Source organism: Amphiura filiformis, chromosome 3 (genome assembly GCF_039555335.1).
Source record: "Amphiura filiformis chromosome 3, Afil_fr2py, whole genome shotgun sequence".
Classification (NCBI taxonomy): Eukaryota; Metazoa; Echinodermata; class Ophiuroidea; order Amphilepidida; family Amphiuridae; genus Amphiura; species Amphiura filiformis.
The window spans coordinates 65224329-65250836 of NC_092630.1; the positions used below are offsets into that span (position 1 = coordinate 65224329).

General features: G+C 35.9%; 1 protein-coding gene across 8 annotated transcripts in view; it reads left to right on the plus strand.

Moving 5' to 3' along the window:
- Positions 1 to 26508, plus strand: part of LOC140148976 (rhotekin-like) — a 152811-nt gene that overhangs the window by 34889 nt on the left and 91414 nt on the right. For 3 of the 8 annotated variants that reach the window (XM_072171091.1, XM_072171094.1, XM_072171095.1), the window contains exon 2: positions 11545 to 11721. The exons of 1 other annotated variant lie outside the window; for it this stretch is intronic. In XM_072171091.1, coding sequence (XP_072027192.1) covers positions 11545 to 11721 — 177 coding nt within the window. Of the gene's footprint in view, positions 1 to 3031; positions 4066 to 11544; positions 11722 to 21684; positions 21797 to 26508 lie in introns of those variants that run through there. 4 more of the 8 variants (XM_072171089.1, XM_072171092.1, XM_072171097.1 and 1 more) reach the window with 4 other exon arrangements.

The window sequence follows — 26508 nt, forward strand, 5'->3', positions numbered from 1 at the left end:
ATCTATTTTTACAGAAATGTTACAATATGGCTTTAATAAAAAGAATCCTGTCATAGGTTTGATGTTGTGTTGAGGCGTCACTGATACAGCTATAGGCTTTTAAATTCAATTGATTGTGTTAGAATTTATTTTCAAAACAGTTAATGATGCTGCAACTTTATGTTGAAGTGTTGTGTACCCATCACCATGTAGATAGGATCGATCCATAGTTACCTACCAACCCACCACCATATCAGCCCTGGAGTGAAATGATCTAAGGGTATGCAAGGGTGACTCAGACTAGGGGTTTCTTCTATCATGATTGCAAATAATAGATGAAATCTTTAGGGCCCATTCAACTATTAAAAGATTCATTAGAGATGGGACCAGACGTGCTAGCTGCAAGGTTGAGCCAATTTGGGCTTCACTTTGGTTTCGTTTAAGGGAAGGGGGATATACTTTCATCACATGATATGAGTAGGCTCTTGAGGTATATTTTTCTTCAATTTACAATTTTCCGGGATGGGTGGGGGAATGTATCCGATGACTTAACCAGTATTTTATTAAAACATAATCGTTCACTTTTTTCTTAAGAACTCTAGATAATTTAAATATAAATGCAAATTATTCCAATTTTACAGCGCTTTGTAAAGTATGAGATATGACAGACTTTTGAAAAAAAAACCATCCCCATCTGTTCAAAGTATAAAGATGTGTTTGGCATTTTCAAACAGTATGGCAAGTGTAAAATTAAGACAAACCAGTGAACCACTGGAGAGGGGAATGATGCATGATGATTAGTATTATATACTTTTAACCCTAACCGAACCCATGGTTTTTTGCTATTGGAAGGGAAAGAAGAAACGAAAAAGGACAGAAGTTGAACAAAGAAGTCACTTGGCACCCTTAGGATTCGAACATTGGACCCCTTGCATTGCATGCAGAAGATCACCGACCTGTAGCCACGGAGGTTACGCTGCCCCGGGCAGTGATTCCCTGGGTATATGACTTAGGCTGATTGCGTCATCAAGTCACGTGGAATGCATACACACACAGTGGTTTTAATAGTGAGCTTTAATGAGACTTGGTTCGGTTACCGTTAGAGTTAAGGGTTGCATTTTTATGTATTAAATCACATCCACTAAAATATGAAGTTTACTTCCAGATTATGTGTTTCAATATTGCTACAAACAGGACCTAGAGAATTGAAGCTTAAAATTATTTTAAGTACCTGATATCTTGAAGACTAGGATAGCTTATGACCCTACTTCTTCTACGATTTACGATTTAGTGGAGTTAAAACTCTAAAAAACTGTTTTATTTACTGCCGAAGTTATTTAATTCCAATTAATACCAAACCATTCCAGTTGTATATGATTCTGGCATTTGTTCAACTACCATCAAAGTATGAAATCAACTGCTTAAGAACAAAATTTTGGTTTAAATGATAGGGGTCTATATCTTGTCTCTCTAGAGTCAAATGGTCACAGGGGTGGGCATATTGCTTGGTATAAAAGCCAAAACTGAAAAATTTGCATTATTGTAAGCATGATTTTCAGACGTTTATGAATTAACTGGACATGTGATCCAAAAACAGTAACAAGTGGAAGACAGAGGGAATGTACCACACAGTTGTCAATCAGCCCTCCAGATAATTATTGCCAATTGCCAGTGTTTGTAAAGTTGGGTTTTATTGTTTGAAATTTACCTACAGTTGAAAAATTATTTCTCTTAAGCTGTGTTCACATTGTCGGACGTACGCCTGGTTGGCGCAAGTTGCTAGGAGTAGTGGTAGGGGCTAGTTCCGCCAGGCATACATCTGACAATTTACTCGTGACAAAAATCAGGAGTAATGAGCTGGGTGTAATCTCCGCCAGGTGTAAGTTGCAATGTGAACGTTGCTACGCCTGGCACCCAGTCAGACCTGGTCACCCGATCAGAAGTGAATGCTTGGTGGAACTGGTCGGCGTAGTGGTAGGAGTAGGCTATAAAGTGTGGACACGCAGTAGGAATGGGAAAATATTTGTGGAACTTTTGTCAATGTTAGCGTAAGTTTACCGCGGGTGTAATTCAAAATGTGAACACAACTTTAAAGTAGCACCGTAGCTGTGATAACAGCTGAGTACAGCTAACTGTTGTAGCATACATTCAACATTGGGATATCCAATGTCTCTAAATTGAGATCACAGGACCCAGTCTTGATGAGGTCTTCCTTCCTCACACACATGAACTTTCAACATGCAAATATCAGCAACATGATAATGTCTCTCTTTTCATATAGTAGAACTAGATATTTTAAGATACAAATGAGCATAACCATTAACTATGCAACATGTACTAAATGTGTGGAATTGTTTAGTGAAATTAAAAGTATAACATTCATTGTTCTAAGGGATCACTTATAATATGTTGGACCTATAAATTCATTATTGAACAGAATCGAACATTCAACATTTTCAATTTATGTTCTAATATAGATGTAGCAAATGACAATGTAGAGTCTTTTTTGGATTTTTGGAAGTTCATAAGAATTAGTATCTTAGTCAGGAATCTATTTAAAAAATGCAGTCAGCATTGGAATAGGTGTAAACATGCACAATACTGGTTTGGTGGTTCTTGAGACATAAGTTTGGAAATCACCCTTGATTATGGCGACCTTCAAATGTACCCATGCATTAAATATGTTAAAGCACAATATTGTAAAGACTTTTCTGATTTTAACCATCGTTTTTACTTGCTATTACTAAAAAACTAAACCTTAATCGTCAATGTTAAGGTGTAAAGGGCGTTCTAGAATTACACTCATTAATTGTTTGCAATAGATATCCATAAGCAGAGGGTTAAGGGGACAGATCATCTCCTTAGTAAACTGTAACAGCCTGTTTCCCATGAGATTATCACTATTGCATGCTGGCCTTGCCTTGCTCCAGGGAGCGTTGCACGACTAAATACGCTATTAAGGGGGTACGTGTGTGATGACACCACCGCAAGCCGGCCACTCTAAAGCGTGTGTGATCAATGACAAGGAACGACTCGTTGTGTAGAAAGTTGTTGATTGGTTTTGGGGTTGTGTGTGGATCTGTCAGGAAAGAGCCTTGCTTGGTAGGTTGGTGACACGGTACTACTGTGTGTAGAAGTGAATCATCAATTGGATTGGTCAACATGGACATGAACTAGCCACACACCTACAACTCCTTTCAACGTTGTCACTTGGTTGACTTCTTCAGTGCTGTTAAAAAAAATTTAAAAAGGATTTTTATCAATGTTTTGGATGGAAAACTGATCTGTTGGAGTGAATCACATGTGATTTTATTAGCTGTTCATATCCGGTGAGTTGGAGAAGAAAGCGGAATGTTGGATTGGATTATATACATTTTGTTTTGAGAACAAATTACATTGATTTATGAACCAAATTTGACTGCACTGGACTCATTAAGTTGCAATTGAACAAGAAAACGCATTACTTAGTTGAGCTGAAAAGCGGTGCAGTGTTTAAGTGGAAATTTCAGAGCAGGAAGAATTGTTCCTGTAAGACACTCACATCAGAAAGCAGTGGAAGCAACCAGCCTAGTCACTTCCAGTAGTACGCGGGACTTATTAAACGTTGGCCATAAACTGTCTGACAAGTTGACAACATTACTTAGTATAGAACAACTTTGATTCGTCAGTTTTATCTTGCTATTCAACCATGCATTTGTGACGAAAGAAGTGCTTGGTCGGTCATGCACATTTTTTTACTATGGATCTGGTTTGACCAATATTGGATTTAAGGATTGATAAAACACATTTTAGTGCTCTTTTGGAATAAATTTCAAAAAAGGATTTATTTGCATCTTGGTGAGGACAAATTTGCAGCATTTCTGTTGATGTTGTTGGTGGAAGGAAAACACACACATACCATATACCATGGATACCAAATTGATGCAGAATATTTTGATGTTTAAGAAGTCACATCTATCCATGATTTCTCCACCAAAGATTAAATGCCAACTTTCAAGGCTCTTGTCTTTGCCTATTCACACTATTAATGAAGCAGATGAGTATATTATATGTGCCAAACAGGCACCAATACCTTTCATTGTCGTGGTAAGTGTAACATATTTGTAGTTTTAAATTAACCTTAAATTATTTTGATATTATTTGTCTTATGATTTTTTTTACTCCGCCAAAACTTGGCGAAGGGGGCTATTGAAATTGGGTGTGCGTCCCTTTATAAACCTTTTCAACACAATATCTCTCGATCTAAGCGAGTTAGGTGTCCACCTTTGCAGCATAGATGTATCTTAAGTAAGCAGTGGTTAAGTTCAGAGGTGGGTCATTTGTCAAAGGTCAAATAGGTCAAATAGAGTTAAATGGCTAGACTGACTTACTTATTGCAACTGCTATGCCAAGAGGCCCAGTGTTTCGAGAACCACCTTCTATTTCCATAACAACCCTTGCTATGATCTTAACATTTAATTCATTTTTCCACTTAAAACTACTGCGACAGCTGGGAATATGCTGGGTCACAAACTGCCTTGTTTCATTTTGTTTAACCTTTTATTCTTTGCTTTATTTTGAGATGGCAGGGTGTATAATCAAGAACATTAATGGCACAATTTTGTTCATGGAGGCCCTGGATGGAGGCTAAAGGCTGCAAATTTGAAATAGAGATAAAGGCAAAAATGTGGAGTAAATTATAACAAAATACATAAGAAAATAGACATCACAAAACTTCAGAAGTTTATTATAACCTGATGTTTGTATAAGGTAATAACTATAATAACTAATTTTCATGCCTCCTTTGGTGTCCATGGACCAGATCGTGTCGCATTTGAAAACAGGGTTTTTTGTTTTATTTCTATACCAATATTGTACAGGAATCTTAACATAAAACAAAAAAAGAAAACTTCTTATATTCATATTTTACCCCAACACTGTATCCAAGCCTAAGGTCCTGATACACAATAGAACATGAAATTAAACTAACCCCAAACCTTAATTCAATCCTAAATAATGAGGGAATGATATGTGGTTTTTGTTTTTTGTTTTGTTAGTTTGTAAAAGATCTTAGCAATATTGAGATTTTAAAAACATATGACCCCCTTTAATTGAATAATATACCAATTTCAGTATCTACTACTAAATTAGTTCATCCCAAACTGAATGTGTAAGTAGTGTTAAGCAGGTTTGAAAATGAAAGTGAATCGGAGTGCGTAATTGAATATTACTGAAGCAATTATCTAAGTACTTTGTCTACTGCATGTTTTCTGCTTCAGCTGTAGCAAAAACAAGACTTCTCAGTCAAAATTATATCATTGATCTTCAAACTGAAAATAGTGAACAGTTATACAAAGGCCAGGTTAGCTACAACAAATGCAAGATGCAAAAGAAGAACTGGAATGAATGCTACCCAACAGTCAAGAAAACAAAAAATAAAGAAAGAAATATAGATATTTTTATAGCACTTTATGCCATTAACAGCTGTCATTAGAATATGTCCAAACCACATTTGCAGCCTACAAATGGTGCAGGGTTCATCAGTACAATGACTGTGACTACCCCTAACAGCTTCCCATTGCACCTGGATGGGGTGAGGCAAGTGAGGCAAAGCGGTAGTGTGACAGGGACTCGAACCCACGCATGTCAAGCAAGCACTCAGAGTATATGTCCAAGGCCGTAACCACTGAGCCACCGTGTCCTCAAAACAAGCACTTGGATTTATAGATTTACGGTACACACAATATGTAGATGTAGTAATAAACTAAGCGTGTCATGTTTCTTTTATTAGCTTTATTTGACCTATTAAATTAGCCCACCCTTTATTAGTGACTTTAATCTCATACCTACACCCTCAATAGTAAGGGGAATGAAACAAATTAAAAACCACTGTAAAATTGTCTCCGATTTGACTATTACTTTACAATTGCTAATTTCTGTTATGCTGTGTTGTAACAGTGCTTGTGATTAATCTCACAAAAACGTTTTTGCTTGTTGCCCTAGTTGGATATATTTTTGTTTAATTTTTAAAGAATATGTAAGCAAAACCTCTGCCATAATATATTTTCTGTGTAAGTTCAAGTCATAACCTTGAGTTAACTTCCTAAACACAAAATTGGCAAATGACTCAATATCAAGATTACAAAATGGATCGGGACGATTTCGTGCAAAAATTGCATCAGAAATGATGACATGGATCATTGATTGATGATTGATTTAATTATTGGGATGATATGAATGAAGACAGTTTTTGTTATCAGTGGACACCTATATTGACAATATCACTTGAAGTTTAGGTTCATTCACCTGCATTTGTATGATTTGAGCTTCCTTTGTGACAACCTTGCTGTCCTGTCGATGAACGACTAAACTCTTTTTTTCAAGGATTTCTTTTTTAAAATGTGTCACGTAATAAATAGTGATATTGGGTGTTACCAGCAATTTCAGGCCAAGTGCTCTTCAATTTTATATTATTTTTTATAAAAGCAATACGACCCTGTTGCTAGTTGCTAGTATTATATGTTTATTTCCACAACAAAATGATGCGCTGTCCACAAGCCACCACAAATAGCCACTGACTCCTACAGGATTGAAGGATAACAAGTGACAATATTGGTGTCATAGTTACAAACTACCGGTACCAATAATTGTATTTTTCATACCAGGTAGGCCTGTCATATACCTTTTACAATCATGACAATGTCTTAATGCCTTAAATCACAAGCTTCAGGCAAAACAGGAAAGTGGTTCTGTACGTAACTGAAATTTTGGGAAGACCATATTATCAGGGGGTGGTATTATTAATAGAATCAACGATCCCCCTCCCACAACTTCTAAGGAAATTTTCATGGCTTAAAAATAGATTCACTTCTAATGGCAACTATACATTTACCCCTAACTTTATAGGTGTAATTAATGATGGGAGTTCTTTATAGTGTATTATATCATGTGTTAGTTAAGGGAAGGGGTATGAACGTTTGGACAGTATTTTTTTGTGGGACATTAGAGCACATCAGACATATCGAATTGCATTCTGAATACGAAGAATGTCCTTCTGATATCAAATAATTTTGATTTTTGAAATTCGCAATGGAATACACATTTTATGGCAAATCATTAAAATTGATATTTTGATATTTAACAGTACTTGAAGTAAACTTTATAAATCTGATGATTTATACTTAAAGTGTATGTAGGTGGGATGAAAAGCCGACTATCAATTGAAAATTTTGACCTTTCGTATTGAAGATATGGATTTTATTTCCCAAAACACAAACAAAATTGGTCTTTTGGGAAAAAATCCATATCTTCAATATAAAAGGTCAAAATTTTCAATTGATCGTCGACTTTCCTCCCAACTACATACACTTTAAGAATATATCATTAGATTTATAAAATTTATTTCGAGGACTGTTATATATCAAAAATTTGAAAAATATCAAATTTTAATAATTTGTCATAAAATTTGTATTATATCGTGAATTTCAAAAATGAAAATTATTTGATATCAGAAAGACATGCTTCAGTATTCAGAATGCAATTCGACACGTCTGAGGTGCTCTCGTGTCCCACAAAAAATACTGTCGAAACGCCATAAACGCTCATTCTAGATCCCTTAATATTTTAATTGCACAAATTTGTCTTTGTCAAGGTTGTGTAAGTTTATGAAGCCAGGCTGTGACAAGCCAGGTTTATCAAGAATATCAATATTGTCAAATGTCCTGTATATGGTGCAACCTTTTAAAACCAAAATGATCATCTCTTTGGTGTGTTTCTCATAAAATGGCAAGTTTCATTTTTTGCATTTGCTGCAACAAACCAAAAATTGACTATTATGTGGCCACACTACGCTTTTACAGAATAGGCATGCTTTCCAATATGAATGTTTGTGGGCAATTACAGAGTTATACAAGAGGGCAAATCTTTACACTGTATACATAGAAAAAAGATATAACCATACTGATACATGTTGTCTCATGCATCAGTTTGTTGGAAAACTGATGGCAAAATGAATTTAAAGTTGTAATTTTCTGGGTAATTATCAGAGACAATTCAGTGATATCTAACCCATGAACATGATGAACTTTTTGACCAAGCCAGTAGGTCAATTTTAATTTTGCAAGAAAAGGCTTAAACATGTTCCAAGTTATGACAAAAATGTGTTTACAAGGGGCTCATTAGATTTGACAAAAGCTAGTAATATAATATACCCCAAGTCAATTCAGCTTAGAATGCACAAGTTAGTTGCATTTGGCATAGATTTTTGTCAAGTGTTTTGTCTGCCAAGTGATGATGTACAATTTAGTCATAGTATCCAACAGAGGGACATTCTTTGCTCAACACAGGTGCAGAATTTGATGACATTAAAAACTTCACCTATGTAAGCTATTCAACATTGAATTAAAGGCCCTTTCCGTGATCCCAGCAAAAGTGCAACAAAAAAAATTGTTTATAAATTGACTAAAAGTAAAGGATAAGTCATTATCATTATCATTAGGTATTTTATAAATGAAAAAAAAATTGGTAAAAAATGAGGAAAACTGCAGTATTGACAAAGTTGAAGTCACATTCAAATACATGTGGCTAATTTATATACTGTCAGTATATTAATACATAGACCATTAAATGGTCTATGATTAATAACAGATAAATTGCCAGCTTTCGGCTGAACCACTAGCAGGCTATGTTAGCACATCTATGACGATGACAATGGTACCAAAATCTGAATTTTGAAGATTAATTCAATGCCGGGATGAGCAAATCACTATACAGGCCTTTAAGTATGGTAACTGTATTCCATATGACTTAAGACCAACTTTGTTATGTAATATTATTCATTGTTCAACTCTTTACCAGAGTTATAGTACAGTCTATGGTTATAGCCAACACAATTTTAGTGCTGGCTAATGTTAGTAGCTGAGTGTGTGAAAGGAGGAAGATTTAAGAGATGAATTTGTCTGTAATGTAGCTGTCCTCCCTCCTTACATACAGCTACACCACAGACGACTTTGTCTCTTAATATCTCTACTTGGACAAATTCATCTCTTACTGTTCTCTCAGGTAAAAACACACAAAATCTTGGTTGTATAACTTCCTGCATTTTCTGTGATTTCAAAGATTTTTTGTGCTGGTCGGCGCAGTCGGTGACCAATTAATATATTTAAACTTAGTGCCGGTCGGGAAGACTCTGTGCCGGATATCCCCGACCGGCATGGATAGAACACTACTCTCTACACATTTCTACTTTACATTTTTTAGCAGTTCGCTTTTAAATGATGAATTTGAGTCATGCCTTTATAAATTATTTTATGCTAATGTGAAGTTTATCAAATTCTGTTGTATCAAAATTGCAATTTTGCAAAGCTTTTGTTTACACAAAATACTGATCACCTATCATTACGCCGCACATTTTTAATCCCATTACCGTCAACCAGGTTGTTGCTGCTGTGTTGCGAATGCAGGGGAACGATTCACCACCCATGCATTTATTGGGGAGGGCAGAAGTCCAGAAAAACTTTTGTGTGACCTTCAAGCTTGTTTTGATTGCTTGCGCTTCATTGTAGTTCAAGTGACTTCCGGTGTCGATGTCATCCACTAAGTTGTCACCTGTTCTGTTTCTACTGGACACATCACTGCATAACACACTAGTAATCACTTCAAAAGGTGCTTGATGTTTGATGGTGACTTGGTGAGGTTAAATCGCATCACCCTGCCTCAACCTTCACCTTCTACCCAACAGCCCTCGAATTAACCCACGGCACCCATGGCATTTTGCTGTGGGTGCCCATCCCCACTGCCGTAATGCCCTCATAATATGTCCTTTACCCAAGGCAGTCACTTGCCATGCCCTCTAATGAAGTTGCCGTCGGTGCCCCAGCCCTGCCCCTTCATTATAAAATCATCTATCTATGTTTGTGTGTGTTTTCTTCACTTTTGAGACAAAGCCTTGGTGCCCTTCTCAAATTTTCAACAGTTGCCATGATGCCCTCTTGAAATATTACAAACTGCCGTGCTGCCTTGCCTTTTCAGTGAAAAGCCAAGGCAATTTTCAACTTGCCCTAAAAAAGTTGCCGTGCCCCTTCAGATTCTTAATTCGAGGGCTGCCACCCAATCTGTTTCTACTGGGGCCATTACAGCATTATTCCTCACATTACTTGGCATTGCTCGTCAACGGTTTGTTTAGTAGAAACATGCTGATATGGAAACAACTTGCCTTTTAAGTGCCTTGGAATACAGCGCTATAACATTCAGTGGTTCTTAAGACTGAAGACACATAATGGGAAATACCTGTGCTGCATGTACTATGCGTTATTATTGCAAGTAGTTACCTGCACGTTGAAACTTAATAGATACTGAGGCGTGCTTTATACTAATAACTCCCTGTGGACAAGTTGTGATAAAGGGCCAGATCTCCTAGAGTGTTTCTAAGCACCAATTTGCTCTCTTCACGTAAGTTTCTGTGCTCTCATACCCAACTCCTTATTTCACAATTCTTATACAAATATGCATGCACATTAAGTGATATTTGGCCCCAATGGATGAGTTTAAATACAACCATATCAGGAATTCACTGAGATATGAAGTTGTTAAGAACTGATTGCTTGGAGATGAGAGTGCCAGAGATCACACACGGTGATCTTCATGGATGTTGATTGTTTAAGATCGTCAATGGTTGTCTTTGTTCATACAGAAGCTCCATCGAAAGTACCATAATTTCATTATGGTTATTTGATTGAAGACTGCCCTTGTGTGTAGAAACATTTGCAAAGAGGTCGTCATGGTTAATGTGATTGCTATCATATTTGCAGTGGGATTGTAACTCTTGATGTATAATGTATAGGGCCTAGATTCAGGAATGCTAGTTTTTGGGAAATTTCCAGATTTCTAGGAATTTCCAGATTTCTAGGAATTTACAGATTTCCAGGAATTTGGCCATATGAAAAAAAAAGGGTTTTTTACATTTCGGAATTGAATGATGATATTTCTCATTCTAATTCATACTTTCACAAAAGAACTAGCAGGATGTGAGCTATACAATTGCACTATAAAATGACAGTACTTAATTATTGTGAACACTTTTACTGTGAGTTTTACATCAATTGTTTACAGATATGTTTGCCATGCCTTTTCAAAAATATATTGCTTAATATTCTACAAAATGGTATGGAATTTTAAGTAATTTGACAAAGTTTTGTCATTTACATTTTCATTGTAGTAGCATCAAACAAATGCTAACCATAATTTGGTTATTTGGGTTGAATCTTTTCTCTGGTAATCATGGTAATGGTGTGTACATACACATAATGTACACGGCACTGTCATTCATGGGTTACAGGTTTGTTAGATACAAAAGAATGTTAAAATTAAACTTATTATATTTTGGATGTTTTATGGAAACAATAAATAACATTTTAATGTTATTTATTGTTTTTAAAGTTAAAAAACATGTTTTTTAATGGTATTTATTCTTTTTAAAAGTTAAAAACATGTTTTTAACTTTTAAAAAATACATAGCCCTGCTAATCTTGCCAATCAATACACTCATTCCATTCCATGTAACTCTGCCTTTTCCCTTTTCACCATTAGGATCCACCGCCGCCTCCATCATCACCGTCGGCGCTGATAACAACACCGCCCTCTGCCATGCGGCTTTTTGCAGGCAGCAAGTTTGCTGGCATGGCTGCGCGGGCCGCTGATGGAGCCAGCGATGCTATCGAAGATCTGGACCTGTTTTACTTCCGCCAGTTGGCCATAAGTTTAAAGGTGGGTGAAGGTACACTAACCACTAACAATTAATATAAAGTTTTACAAAATAAAATGCCATTGTCATGTCATGCTTTTGTTGGAAGCTGTCAAGGTTTTGCGTATAGGCTAAAATAAAATAAATCAAAAATATACCCCAAATTTGCATTAAATCTCAGGAAATCTCTATTTTGGATTGTTCAGAAGTTTAATATAAAGTATATCACATAGTTTTAAAGTTGTCAACCGGCTGGAAAGAAGATGACATACTAACATAAATTGTAATCAAATGGATGTATGCTTACCGAAAGGATATGCATTGGAACTCATGTGGTCACCCTTTGAAGCTTGCATGGAACCTTCTTTTCAATCCCCTTTACATCATCATAATGTTTTATTAAAAATGACATATGTATGTGACATCAATTAATGTTAATCATTATGAAAGTTATAGGATCTTTTGACAAATGTTTTATTAGTCTTAAGTTGTTGCCATGGTTACTGCCAGCACTCCAATTATTCAAGCGTGATTCACATTATTTCATGTGAAGTAGAAACTTAACCTCCTCCCTTCCTTCTATCAGCATGAATTGGGAGGAGTGACTGTCAAGTGCTTCAACTTTTTCTGTGGAGTACAGACATTTTGTACAAACATTTAAAATAAATGTGTTTATTTGTTGCCCTTTAGTGTAATTATGATTTATTAAGTTAGTTAACCCAAACAAACAAAAATCGTACATAATCTTACAAAGCAAAGCGACTGTGCATGAATGCATGCATCCCATATGATGTGATGACGTAATCAGCAAAGTCATGTATAGGCATGGTTTCGTTGGCCATGCTAACAAAACAACCACGGCTACTGGTAGCCGATAGCGTACCTGGCTCCCAAGGGGTGTGGAGTTTGAATCCCGAGGGAAATAAGCCACTTCTTTGTGTTTATTTTCTTCCTTTAAAATGTCCTTGTTTTCTTCCCAGCACCAAAAAACCCTGTCAGTGTTAGGGTTTTAATGTGGAAAACAAAAGTAATGATCAAAGACAGTCCTACCCTCCCCTTGTTATACACATATATTGTAGCATCGCAACATCTGCCCCAAACATGAATATGATGGAAGGATACTATAATGAATTAGTCAAAGGAAACATGACTGTTAATATTGGCATTAGAATGTCTTCAATGTTGTCACCAAAAAATGAACCAAAATGTCCTTTTCCATCGAATTGAAATGATTGATTTATTCTGCTTTGCAGTTATTTCCTTCATGACACATGGTCATTATTATTATTAAAATGAAATGGATTCATGTCTTTTGCATGATTCATTTTTCACCTCAAGTCAAATTAACTTCCTATCTTGTCCAGGTCATACAGGGTTTTTTTTTAGTCAAGTGCTCACAAAATATAGTAATTTTTATTCAGAAAATGTCATTATAGAGACAGTTGTTGTGCAGATGCATAAATTCCCTGGAGTAGATTAAAACCCATATATCACAATCCCATTATAAGTTCAATCCATCTTCTTTATATTGGATTAATGAGTAATTCTTAAAGACTCTTAGTCTTAAGACTATTTTTCTCAAGTTACAACTTATTAGTGGATTTTAATGAGAGATAGTTTTAGTTCTGATGAGTGATGCATTGCATTAGTTATTAAGATTAATGATGTCAGCATTTTAATGTGCACAGAATGAAATATATCACAGTTTACTGCAATTAATTTACTGTTAAAATCAGAATGAGTTAATTCTTCAATCCTAAGGCCAGCAGCTCTAGATTTTTTGTTGCCTCAAGACCTCAAAAGATTGAAAGGAAAGGAAAATATATAGATGGAGATATGGCTACAATTCGAAAGGATCAAACATAGTGAGTGAACTTTCACTCTGTTTTGCCCCCAAGAAAACATGGTCATTCTGATTTTTGTCTTTAAAAATGAAAAAGAAAATTGGTTGCAAATAGAGTCAAAAAGTGAATATTCCCAGAGCCGTGGTCAAATGATGAGTCACCCCACTCTGCACTAAGTGTTGCCCTTATTTTTAAAATCTAAATGTGTGACCTGTGAAATGTTTCCTTTGTATTTTTTTTTGTCAAAAAGTTAAATGTTTGCTAAACTGGACACCTGTTCTAAGTTAGGTTCCCCCTCCATGCTTATTAGATATTCTACCTCTCCCCCTCTCCCTCTCCCTGGCTCTCTCTGATTTAAATGGAATGGTAACAATGAACTGAATAAGTTAGTACTTATAATACTGCACTTACTAAGAAGTACCACTTTCCTCATGTTCTTGAACTTGACAGTTTATATAAAATCCATTCACTTCTCAAAAGTTCAAACCTTCAGAAACAAAATGACTTTACAAGTGAAATATTACATAGGATTGTTACTTCCTTCAGAAGGTTTCCTGTACAAATCCCAAATGATTCAACATGCTCAATGTCATTAGGTACATGAACCTTGATTTCAAACAATACAAAATGCGAACCCAGAAAGCAAGTCCCTTCCTGATAAAATCTATGTAATACAGCCTTCTTGTGTTCTAAATGTCAACTTGCATAAAATTGATTCATTTGTTGAGAAAGTTACATTTAAAAAAAGGTATGCAGTCGTGCACATATGCCCCACCCTACATCCCAAGACAAATGTGTCACTCAAATTACACATTATAATGAAGCTATAACAAAATTTGTCATGTTTGTTTGTGTTCTAAATGTTGAAAGTAGGTTGCAAATCTTCATAACTGTCAAATATTAATTAATATCAATTCATATACACTCCAATATTAAAGCAGCCAATCAGAAAAGCGGTTACAAAAGTGAGATTAGTGAACTACCTGATCAGCTTGCTGTAATTAACAAGTACATCTCTTAAATAATTATTGCTTTAAAAAGGGATTAATATTCACGTAAAGCAATATGTCTGAAGATGTTATTGAAATTGGTGTTTTTACACACATTCTGGACATTGTACGGTTTGATTGCAATCAAAATTGATTTGGCCAAATTGATGTTTCTATAGCTATCCAACCTGACTTTATGAATGCCCTCAAATTTAAATACTCGGTAACATACTCCTAATGGAGAAATTTCACTTAGCTCCTACACAAAATTATTCAGCTTATCGAAGTCTACAATCAAAGTATTGTACTCCATGTATTTTAGCTTATTTTGATAGGACAGTGCCAAATTTCATGCTTTTCCCGCAAATTGCATGATTGGTGCAGTATATTGCACAATATGGCAGGACTGTTAAATTATTTGTAATGTGAAATATGTCAATAAATGTGTCTTAAAAAACTGTGCATCATTTGCTGGGGGGAAAAGATCAAAATTGTTTTAACCTTTGTAAAAAGGTCAAACATATGTGGCCCAGACTGAACAGGAAGATCAAAATTTAACATTGAGAGAAAAGTCTTTATTTTTTCTGTTTAAGTTTGTCACAAAAGTGTTTGTCTGTGTCTCAATTCCTATGCCACAGTTCAGAAAACTGTATCCTGTGATGAAATCTTGAAATAAACTCTGATAATAGGGAGTGAGTTTTGATGTCCACATATACTATGTCAAGTTCAAGTCGTAGGCACCCACTGAGGTATGACTGTGACAAAGATCTTAGAGGTGTGGTTGTGAGGTTGTATATCCAGGATTTGGGGAATTCAGTTACATGAAGTAGACTGTTTTTGTTTGTTTGTTTGTTTGTTTGTTTGTTTGTTTGTTTGTTTGTCTTTAATGCATGCAACTAATGTAAGCATTTTGTTGGTACAGTATTTATATACCTGTTTACATTTGCTTGTTATTCTTTTGAAATATTCACAAAACTTAAAACACTTGAAACTGAGGCATGTGTTAGCAAATATGAAACAAGCCATATCTAGGGCAGTATTTTTATGTACTTTATTTCTAACTGTTTACCTTCTTTTGACGTAAAGGATCTTATGCTGTCCATATAGCTAAAATAAATAAATATCTGAGATACACAGGAAGTCTAGCAGGCTCAACAACAACACTGACCAAATTGAAGTACAACTAGAGGCAAATGGTGGTCATAGACCACAAACCTAGCTGGGGCATGTTGGTGTTGTGGAGGTATCTGACCCCTGCAAAATGTTCCAAAAATGTTCCCCTGTCATGAGGTTTGTTGTCACCGAGTTTTGAGTCCTGTACTCCTCACAGATGTCCAGAAAATGCAATTCTAAGATTTGACCCAGATGACCTTTGACCAGACCCCTGTAAGATGTTCCATAATTCACCCCTGGTCATGAGTTGTCACCGAGTTTGAGCCCTGTACCTCTTGCAGATGTCCAGATAACGCAATTCTAAGATTTGGCCCCAGAACTTAGTGATGTCTTTTGAGCTGACCCGTGCAAAATGTTCCAATATGTTCCCCAGGTCAATTGCAAATCCACAGTAGGGTTGCAAATATACCATATGTCACTTTCGGTGCGACAATTTGTACAGATAAATTTATCACAGGTATTTTTTATTAATTTGACCATTCGTCTGCATATTACCAAATATAACCCATTTTGGGCTACCGTTTTTCCTTGAAGGTCATTTATGTCGACAAATTGTTCACAAATCCACAGTAGGGTTGCAAATATACCATATGTCACTCGTGGTCGCGACAATTTGTACAGATAAATTTATCACAGGTATTTTTCTATTAATTTGGCCATTCGTCTGCATATTACCAAAAATAACGCATTTTGGGCCACCGTTTCTCCGCGAACATCATTATGTCGACAAATTGTTCGCAAATCCACCACAGGGTTGCAAATATACCATACGTCACTCAGAGTGCGACAATGTGTACATATAAATTTATCACAGGTATTTTTCTATTAATTTGACCATTCGTCTGCATATTACCAAATATAACCCATTTTGGGCTACCGTTTTTCCGCGAAGGTCATTTATGTCGACAAATTGTTTGCCAATCCACAGTAGGGTTGCAAATATACCATATGTCACTCGTAGTGTGACAATTTGTACAGATAAATTTATCACAGCTATTTTTCTATTAATTTGGCCATTCGTCTGCATATTACCAAAAATAACGCATTTTGGGCCACCTTTTCTCCTTGAACATCATTATGTCGACAAATTGTTATAAATCCACCACAGGGTTGCAAATATACTATACGTCACTCGGAGTGCGACAATGTGTACAGATAAATTTATCACAGGTATTTTTGTATTAATTTGACCATTCGTCTGCATATTATGAAATATAACCCATTTTGGGCTACCGTTTCTCCACGAAGGTCATTTATGTCGACAAATTGTTACGCAAATCCACGGTTACTTTTAAGGATATTAATACATGGCATAAAATGTGACAATTTATCAAAATAATTTTATAATGAACGCTTTTATGGATATTTGCCAATACAATATACCGTACATCTGACATGTACATGGTATATTAGGTATGCTAGGGGAATTCAAATTTGCCATCAAACTGCATCATTTTATATATCAAATTAAAGCTCTTGAGCAGGGGTAGCGTTTTAAGGGGTCTTGGGGTCCAGGACTCCTTGATTTGGCAGGTCCCGTGATTTGGACCCCTTAATTTTGTACGTCTGTGTAGAATTAGATGCCTGGACCCCTTTATTTGCCAATTTGGACCCCTGGACTCAGCAGGTCACGGCTAACCCTGCTCTTGAGTAAACAAAGCCAAAACTGAAAACCTTTTTTTTTCATAGCACTTTCCGTAGCAAAGTTACATCTTGTCAAAGATTGACTTTCATCAAAAGATTCAGCTAGCAAAATTCCCCAAAAGCGGCATTTCGGGGTGTTTCTAGATCTTAGTCTCATTATGATAGCAGCTTTTTTTTTAATGGAACTGCTATCAAAATCCCTTTAAAATTCCTTGTGCGATTGTCTTATCACCATAAAAATCATATATTTGGGTCAAGTGAAGTATAGAAAACATATTTATGTAGGTTTCCTTCTTGACCAGTTGTTTTAAATTTCTATGTAAATATGCACATAGATGAACTCCTGGATGGGGCAGCTTTAATTAGCATGAGGCCACATTGATATGTAAATAGCGTATTGTTATTTAAATTTGTGCCCAGACGTATTGAGGGCGACAGTCATGTTGCCCAGACGGAGAATGGCTGCATATGCCAGGCATGTCAATTTGCTGAGTGAAGGCTGATAATCACCTTTCTATATAGGTAATAAGCTAGTATATTTCGTGTAACAGTTAAAAAAAAAAAAAAATTAGTATCATATTAAATATATTAAATGTATAAACTTTGAAATTTACATGAATTTGAAAAGCAGAGCTTCGAAATCTAGCTAAGTCAGGTGATGTGAAATTCTGCTGCGTGACCCCCTCTGCATGGTAGAATTATATTCATAAAACATTGAATTTAACAGATATCATGGGCAGCCAACCACGATTTATCAGCATTTAAAATATATGTTAATTAACAAAGATAAATAATAAAGAGTACAAATGGCAATTAACTAGTAAACAAGCCTGAAATCTTAAAATGTTGCCACGTGATTTCCCGAACACATGATATTTCAACATGTGACCACTATTCAGATTTACCGTAAATATTTGGAGTATGCTTGCACATCATGCACATACACTGTGCATTTCTTTACCTCCGTATAAAATCAATAATTCATGCTGGGAGCCAAGTAACATTGTCTACTCAGTGCAGATTGGTATTTTATTTTACTTGAGAGCATAATAGAAATACATAAGACGAATAAGGCGCCATGATGGAAGGTCAGGTCGGGTATCAAAGGTTATTATAACTTAAATACTACTTGTATTTCCCACATTGCCTCTGTCACATATTTCCTTCATATTATTGCCAGCAAGTCCTAATTTTGACTTTGCAAATTGCAAACTGTCATTTCATATCAAATTAGTAGACTTTCTTTGAAAAAAACATATCACTGGTGCCTGATGGGAATACCCGTCCGCCATTTCATTAAACTGGATCGTTTTTACCTGGTTTGTGCCCAGATGTATTGGGGCGCGCTATACTCTCATTGAACAGGCAAAGTTCGCAAAACTAACAACGTTGTTATTTGCGAAACTCAATTAACATGATCCAAGGGTCGAACATGAATTATTCATAACGAGCTATAACGGATCGATAACTGGCCTCACTTTCTAGCTAGTAAACCAGCTGAATTTTTCATAGATTTTGCGTTGCTAATAGAACAACCGTGAATTTAGTGTCACCCCCTTGATTTGCATTTTGTCGGCGAATTTGGCTGACTAGCAAATGTGTTAACTAAGGTTTGCCTGGGATGAGTACATCATCAGGTTGTAGTAAGCTACAAATTTCAAATGTTTGAGGACTTGTTCTCATTGCTTACCTGTGTTTTCACATCATATTTTGTGGTCAAAATGATTACAAATGTGTAATTTGCAATCATTTCCGACGGCTAAGTAAGATGGTCTTGAACAGGGATCTCTGATTTGAATGCACACTAACCAGGGCCGTGACACTCGTATTCAATCCCTGTATATCAGTAAGCTTAAAGACGAAATACCTAGGGGAAACTGGGGAAAAGTGGAAAAAAAATTTTTGTCCAGCCCAAACAGGATTACGAAGCAAGGCAAGGCAAAACTTATTAAGGTTTACAAGATACATATTTGGTGCATACGCACCGATATGAACCTCGAGCCAATCAGGCCGTCTTCACGTACTAGAGGTAAAGTTTGACATATCAGATATCGCACGACTCTGTGGTATATTTGGTTAACAAGATAGAGGGTTAAATGCACAACGTGCTATATCTCATTAACCAATGATCCTACAGAGATGTGAGCACTGACTTTTTTGTTCTTTATGACCAGAGGAAAAGTTTGACATATCGCATGCGACTCTGTGGGATATTTGGTTATAAAGATAGATTGTTAAGTACACAAAGTACCAAAAAGTGACTATATCTCATTTACCAATGATCCTACAGAGATGTGACCGCTAACTTTTTTGTTCTTTATGACCAGAGGAAAAGTTTGACATATCGCACGACTCTGTGGGATATTTGGTTAAAAAGATGGAGGGTTTGGTGCATAAAGTACAAAAAAGTGACTATATCTCATTAACCAATGATCCTACAGAGATGTGACCACTGACTTTTTTGTTCCTTATGACCAGAGGAAAAGTTTGACATATCGCACAACTCTGTGGGATATTTGGTTAAAAAGATAGAGGGTTAAGTACACAAAGTACAAAAAGTGACTATATCTCATTAACCAATGATCCTACAGAGATGTGACCACTGACTTTTTCGTTCTTTATGACCAGAGGAAAAGTTTGACATATCGCACGACTCTGTGGGATATTTGGATAAAAAGATAGAGGGTTAAGTACACAAAGTACAAAAAGTCACTATATCTCATTAACCAATGATCCTACAGAGATGTGACCATTGACTTTTCCGTTCCTTATGACAAGAGGAAAAGTTTGACATATCGCACGACTCTGTGGGATATTTGGTTAAAAAGATAGAGGGTAAGTACACAAAGTACAAAAAGTGACTATATCTCATTAACCAATGATCCTACAGAGATGTGACCACTGACTTTTTTGTTCCTTATGACCAGAGGAAAAGTTTGACATATCGCACAACTCTGTGGGATATTTGGTTAAAAAGATAGAGGGTTTGGTGCATAAAGTACAAAAAAGTGACTATATCTCATTAACCAATGATCCTACAGAGATGTGACCACTGACTTTTTTGTTCCTTATGACCAGAGGAAAAGTTTGACATATCGCACAACTCTGTGGGATATTTGGTTAAAAAGATAGAGGGTTTGGTGCATAAAGTACAAAAACATGTGCAATTTCACTTAGTTGCCAGCGGAAGAAAACGGGAAGATTACAGTGGTTTGTTGCCAGCGGAAGAACCCGAACGATTACAATACCTAGCTGGGGGGTGTAAACCCCCCAGCTAGGTAACAAGTTTGACTGCCTATTCAATATATTGTTTCTTTACAAGGCTGCTTTATGTGCCCACTACATGGTGTTTGTCATGTAGATACTGAGATTCGTTCAAATTGATGTTCCAAACCAAAGATCTTATTTTTAGGATATTTGTCCAAACTGAGGTAGAATAAATGTTCCATTGGACACACTAAAAATGTTGGATTTTACCAGAATCATTCAGGTTACTAGGGCAGTGGGTCTTGAAGGTTGACACTTTTGAAATGTTGCACGTCAATAAAAATTCTCTCATTTCCATTGATTTGTGACATTTTTGTGGCTCTTAAACTGTTTCATTGCAATTATATGCAATTAGACAAGCTACAGGCTAATAAATATTTCATAGGATTAGACAAATTAACTGAAGCATGTTAAGGATGCATTCTACATTCAGGAGAAGCTACAAAAGACATAAAAATACTCTTCAAAAAAGGAAGTTGTACACAATTGAGAAGCAAATATCTATGTGTGAAGTAAGCATGCATTACAATATCAATAATAAAATAACCCAAATTGGAAGATGATGATATAGCTATAAAATATCATGAATAGTGGTTGGATGTTTCTAGTGATGACATACTAAATCAAGGTAGTTATTTTGGTTATCAAGTAGAGTAACTTGTGGCAGCTATTAGAGATGCAGCGTTGGTCACTATATATCATTCACCCTATTATCACAGTAGGCCTAACAATATATACCAGCCTACTCAGTAGGCCTAATTGTACAGAGGATGGACGTCATGTTGGCTTGGAGCTTGGATGTGTTTGGGACACAATCACATGATAGTATTGTTTTTCTTCAACTTCAAGCCATTGTTTTGCTTAGATAATGGATAAGTAGGTTTTGCAACTAGGTGAAGTTGTCTGCCACAGTTTGATATACTCTCACTTGGGATTACATTAATTTGTGTTCTTGTCTGTTTGTCATCTTACACTGGACTGGATGAAAATTAGAAATGAAATAAAATTCTACTCAGAATGTGTTAAGGAGAAATGATGAAGGAATAAACAATTACATTACATTTGCTGAAGGAATAAACAATTACATTACATTTAATGTCATAATGAAACTGGAAAGGATACCAGAGATATTGGAAGAAAATGAGGAATATTTAGAAAGGATAGACATTGCATTATTACAGGTAAGAGAAGTGTGTTTGAAACAGGTCTAATGGACAAGTGTGAAAGTTTTGATACTTCTTCATGCAAATTATCAAAGTAAATAATACTTAATATAGACTGTTAATTAACCCCTTTACTTTCAAAACTTTGAGACAATGTTTGATTTCCATTTCCATTACCCTCCCTCAACTGTGAACTAGCCTTTCTGCACTCGAGGAGTTATGCTCTTTAGTTTACATTAGCAATACATGATGCTATCTGACTATGGATACACCGGTCAAACTAGAGCAAATCTGGGGCATTTTATAGTACCCCTCCCGAAGAGTGGGGAAGGGTGCATAGCATGAAATGCATACAATCATGTTATTCACACTTGTGAACTGTACCCGTCCTTATCATACATATGTTGGGAAAAATCTTATGTGTATGCATGTTCCTCTTACACATACCAAATGACAAAACCGGACAGGCATACAAATTTAACATATTTAAAATAAGCTTCGGTTAATAAAGGAATGAGGAATTGTCTTTAAAATGACTTGGTTATTGAATTCAAGGACTTATGGAAGATTTTAATAATGTAATAATATCACTTCAATATGAGCAACATAATCACATACTGACAGGCATAATTGAATGACTAATGTGGGCACAATTTGTCGGCAAATCTTTATTTTATGCGGCAGATTTCTCATTTTCAAAGGCTTAGCAATTGCTGTAGGGTCTATACACATATTGTATAGTGAGTGGTATTGGCGGTACTTGTTAGAATTGAATGGAGAGGGGGAAACATCCTTGGGGTGTTTGTGTTGTATCAGTTAAGATTTGCTCCAAGCCATTGGACATGCTTTTATTTCATTCATGTCATTGTTGTATGCAAGTATAGCTGAGATGAGGATAATAATGCGACAATTATGGATTGCTAGAAAATTGAGGAACATTGAAAGTTACCCTATTCAAATTAACCTTTTTTATGCAGAAATTATAATGTTGACCATTTTGGGTTAAATTTGACAATTTTATTAACTTTAGACTGCATATTGAGATCAAAATGAACTTTTAAGTTCATTTGAAAAGAAATTAAAATTTCTTTTCAAGTTGTTGTAGTTGAAGTGCCGATCTGCCCACCACCTTTTAGTTTTAGCATATATAGATAGCACCTCAGATTGCTTGTGGATATGAAGGTAGTGGCAGAGCTAATTAAATTAGTTAAGTGGGAAAATTAAGTTTTTAATTACCAGAAACATATTGGTATTACTTAAAACCTAACAACTTATTTCATGTTAAATTGGGCAAATGCAGATTCCATGTTCTTTCACAATTTACTGCCCTTTTTTAATTATATCCATGTTTGCTGAAGCATTTGAAGCTATGTAGTTTTAACTGGTTTACTTTTTTTTTGGTGACATTTATGTGCACTGGTTTTAAGGTTAATTTCTCATCAATATGGTAAAATTCATGTTCAAGTTCATACATATTCTTTCTACCAGTAGAGTGTTTTGCTCACACATACTCCTCTAGAGGTTACACTCAAAGGTGTTGGTTAAATTGGGTCATATGTGGAAGTGTGAATGGCAGACAGACCAGCTGCTTGAAGGATGACTAGTCCACCTTCAAGTGTGAAAATATCTGAGATCATCAATGAATATTGTCACAAGTCCTGTATAGTAAGAACAATCACAATAATGTGTAAATTGATCCACAACTTTGTGTGTGTGTGCGCATTGGTAAACACATGCAACCAATTACATTGACCAGAATACACTTCATATAACAGTGGACACCCCTCTGTGATGAAAAAATGCATTAGGATAGATTTCAGGTCATTATCATGAGTTGAATTTTGAATTCTGTTCAATGTGGGTTGTGATTTGCATTACTGCAGTTTTCTGTTTGGTTGCATAATTAACCAAATGAAGGTGATCAGTTACCTTACCAAAGCCAAAGGCATCAACTATCATGCTGTAGGATCTTTAACAACACCTCTGTGTGATAGCTGTTACCATATGTAGTGTGGAGTATTTTTCAATTTCTTTTTGCAATGCTGTGATCATAAATCCAATACTGCCATAATAGTAATAGAGTACATTCACCTTTGACAGTATGTCTGTCTATGTTTGTTTAACCAGTTGGTCTGGGCAGACACATGCTTGGGTCCTAATGTGTGAAGAGAAAAGAAAGGAATAGTTCTATGTTTGTCCCCCGGTCCCCGCACTCCGTGCATCCGCGGGTATTCATGCTTGTCGGTGAACTTTAAAACACCCCTTTTGCATCCCTTTTTTAGCGATTTCGCGAATTATTTGCCCTTCGACAATACCCCTATTTTCGCTAAAACGCGAATGATATTTCTAATATACCCTTTTCTAGCAGAAACGCGTAGGCTGCTCGATGAAAATACCTTTTTTTTTCAATTTCGCGAACATGTTGTTTGAAAAAACACCCCTTTTTTGTGTGTTTCGCGAATCGCGTTTCTTCATCTGAAAACAACCCTTATTTCGCGAAATTTTCGACGAGCATGAATACACGCGGATGCACGGAGTGCGGGGATCGGGGTTTGTCCACATTAGTTTAGATTCTAAAGATGATATTGATACTTGGTTTATTTAGGTACTTCAGTGAAAACTAGGTCAGGTGCACGGGTGTGAATAGTATAAAATTGAACCAAAATAGTACATGTATAAAATTAATGATTTTCTCAAACTCCGCACACACTTCATGAAATTTAGATTTACCTGTACCTTTTAATTTTATTTTACCTTACCACCACTGGAAATGAACTGCTTTAATTGAGCCTTCATATTGAACATTTAAATCATAGATTTTCCACATAATGTTTTACAAAATAATAGTGTAAAAAGTGACCTACAAATGCCTTCGTTTGGGGCTCATTGTGTAAAAGTTTCAACAACTAAAAGGGGCCCACATCCCCCCTCAGACAAGATATCCGCTTCCCAATCATATTTCACAAACCTTGTGCCCCCCCCCCCATCAACTTCGGATTGACAGCTTTGGTCAGGTATATATCATATGTCTCTGACATCTGCGTTATGTTGGGGTGTCTTCATATGACAGGAATTTCTCAGAGCTTATGCACAAAATTGTGCCAAGGCCTAGTGTGTTGAATTCAGTAAAAATAGGTTGACAATATGTATGCCATGTACGAATTAAACAGCCCAGTTCTGTTGAACTATTTTTACAATTTTACAAACCGACACACATAATTGAGCATTTATTTCCTTTGTTGAAATGCAATAATATTCGCCGGCATTTCCCCAGTGGACGAACTGTACACTACCAGACTTTATTTAGCACAATACAATCCAGACAATGTAACATGATATATGTATTCAAAGTCTGTAGGCCTTCAAAATGATATATTGATTCTTCTTCCATTGCTAAAACTAGACAGATAATATCTAGTGAGATATCATCATATCAGTGATAAAATTAATAGGACAACATTAATGAATAAATGTCTGTGGTTCAATATTCACTTCACTTTGGTCAGGTACCGGTGCAATAATGTATGCTGTTGCCACTGAAATATAATTTTGTTTTATAATTCAACAAGGGCACAACCAAAGTGCATCTTTTCTCAGCATTTAGATTGTAATCATACCCTAACAGCTCCCCCATTACACCTGGGTTGGGTGAAGCAAGTGAGGTAATTAGGCACCTTGTCCAAGTGCATTTAATAAGGTCGGGTTGCAGGGATTTGAACCCGCATCACAAGTTACCCTGCGATTAAGATTCAAATATTTACTGTTGTGCCACCGTCTTGACCACCGCCCCACCGTGAGTGGAACTCTTACATAAGGTATTACAATCACAACTTGTCACTAAAAGACTTTTAAGTTATCAAAATTTCCATGATAAATATTCCTAGTATATCCTATGACTTTGAGGGCATAAAAGCCACAGTGGAAGTGCCACGGTCACAGTGTAGCTCTTGGCAATCCAAAATCCAAATATATTTCTGAATGAAAAAATGCTGTAAAATATAAAAAATATGTTTGTTTATATATTTTGTTTGTTTTTATCACCTATAAGTTCATGAATATTGCAGGATTTGCAGCACTCTCAGTTTCAGTATTTTCTTAAAATTACAGCTTTTGCACTTGGTCTATAATTATAACACCCCCTCCATATGAATTGCCCCAAATTTGGCAACATTTGGAAATGATCCATGAAAAATTGCATTGTTCCTTCAATGATGTCATCTTTTATGTAATGTTGTGATACATTAACATGATTAATACAGGCTCAATAGAAGATGAGTCAAAAAAGTGCAAAGTGAAACGTGTAGAAAAAAAATTAAAAATGTGAAATTTTTCAGGGCCTAAGCTAGAGATCTACATTCAAGCACCTGTTGTTTGAATGAACTACTAGTACATTCCTATGGTTTAACATTTGTCATGTTTTAGCAGATGAAGGTGCTATCCAGCTTCTGGGAAGTACTTAACAGAAAATGATCTTAATCTTATATCATCAGTGTGGTATGATTCAAAATCAATTTGTTGAATATCTTTAAACTGCGGATTCAAGCAAAATTAATAAAACCTAGATCAAATCAAGAATATTTGATGAAAGATGCCTAAAGCTTTGTTTCAAACTGCGTTTGTGAACTTGTTTTAAATTCAGATCCTGCCTCTCCTGGAATTGAGCAACAGTGACTATGTTTGTCATGAGGCAGCTTTCAACAGTCATAATGCTGCCTCATCTGCAAACCAAA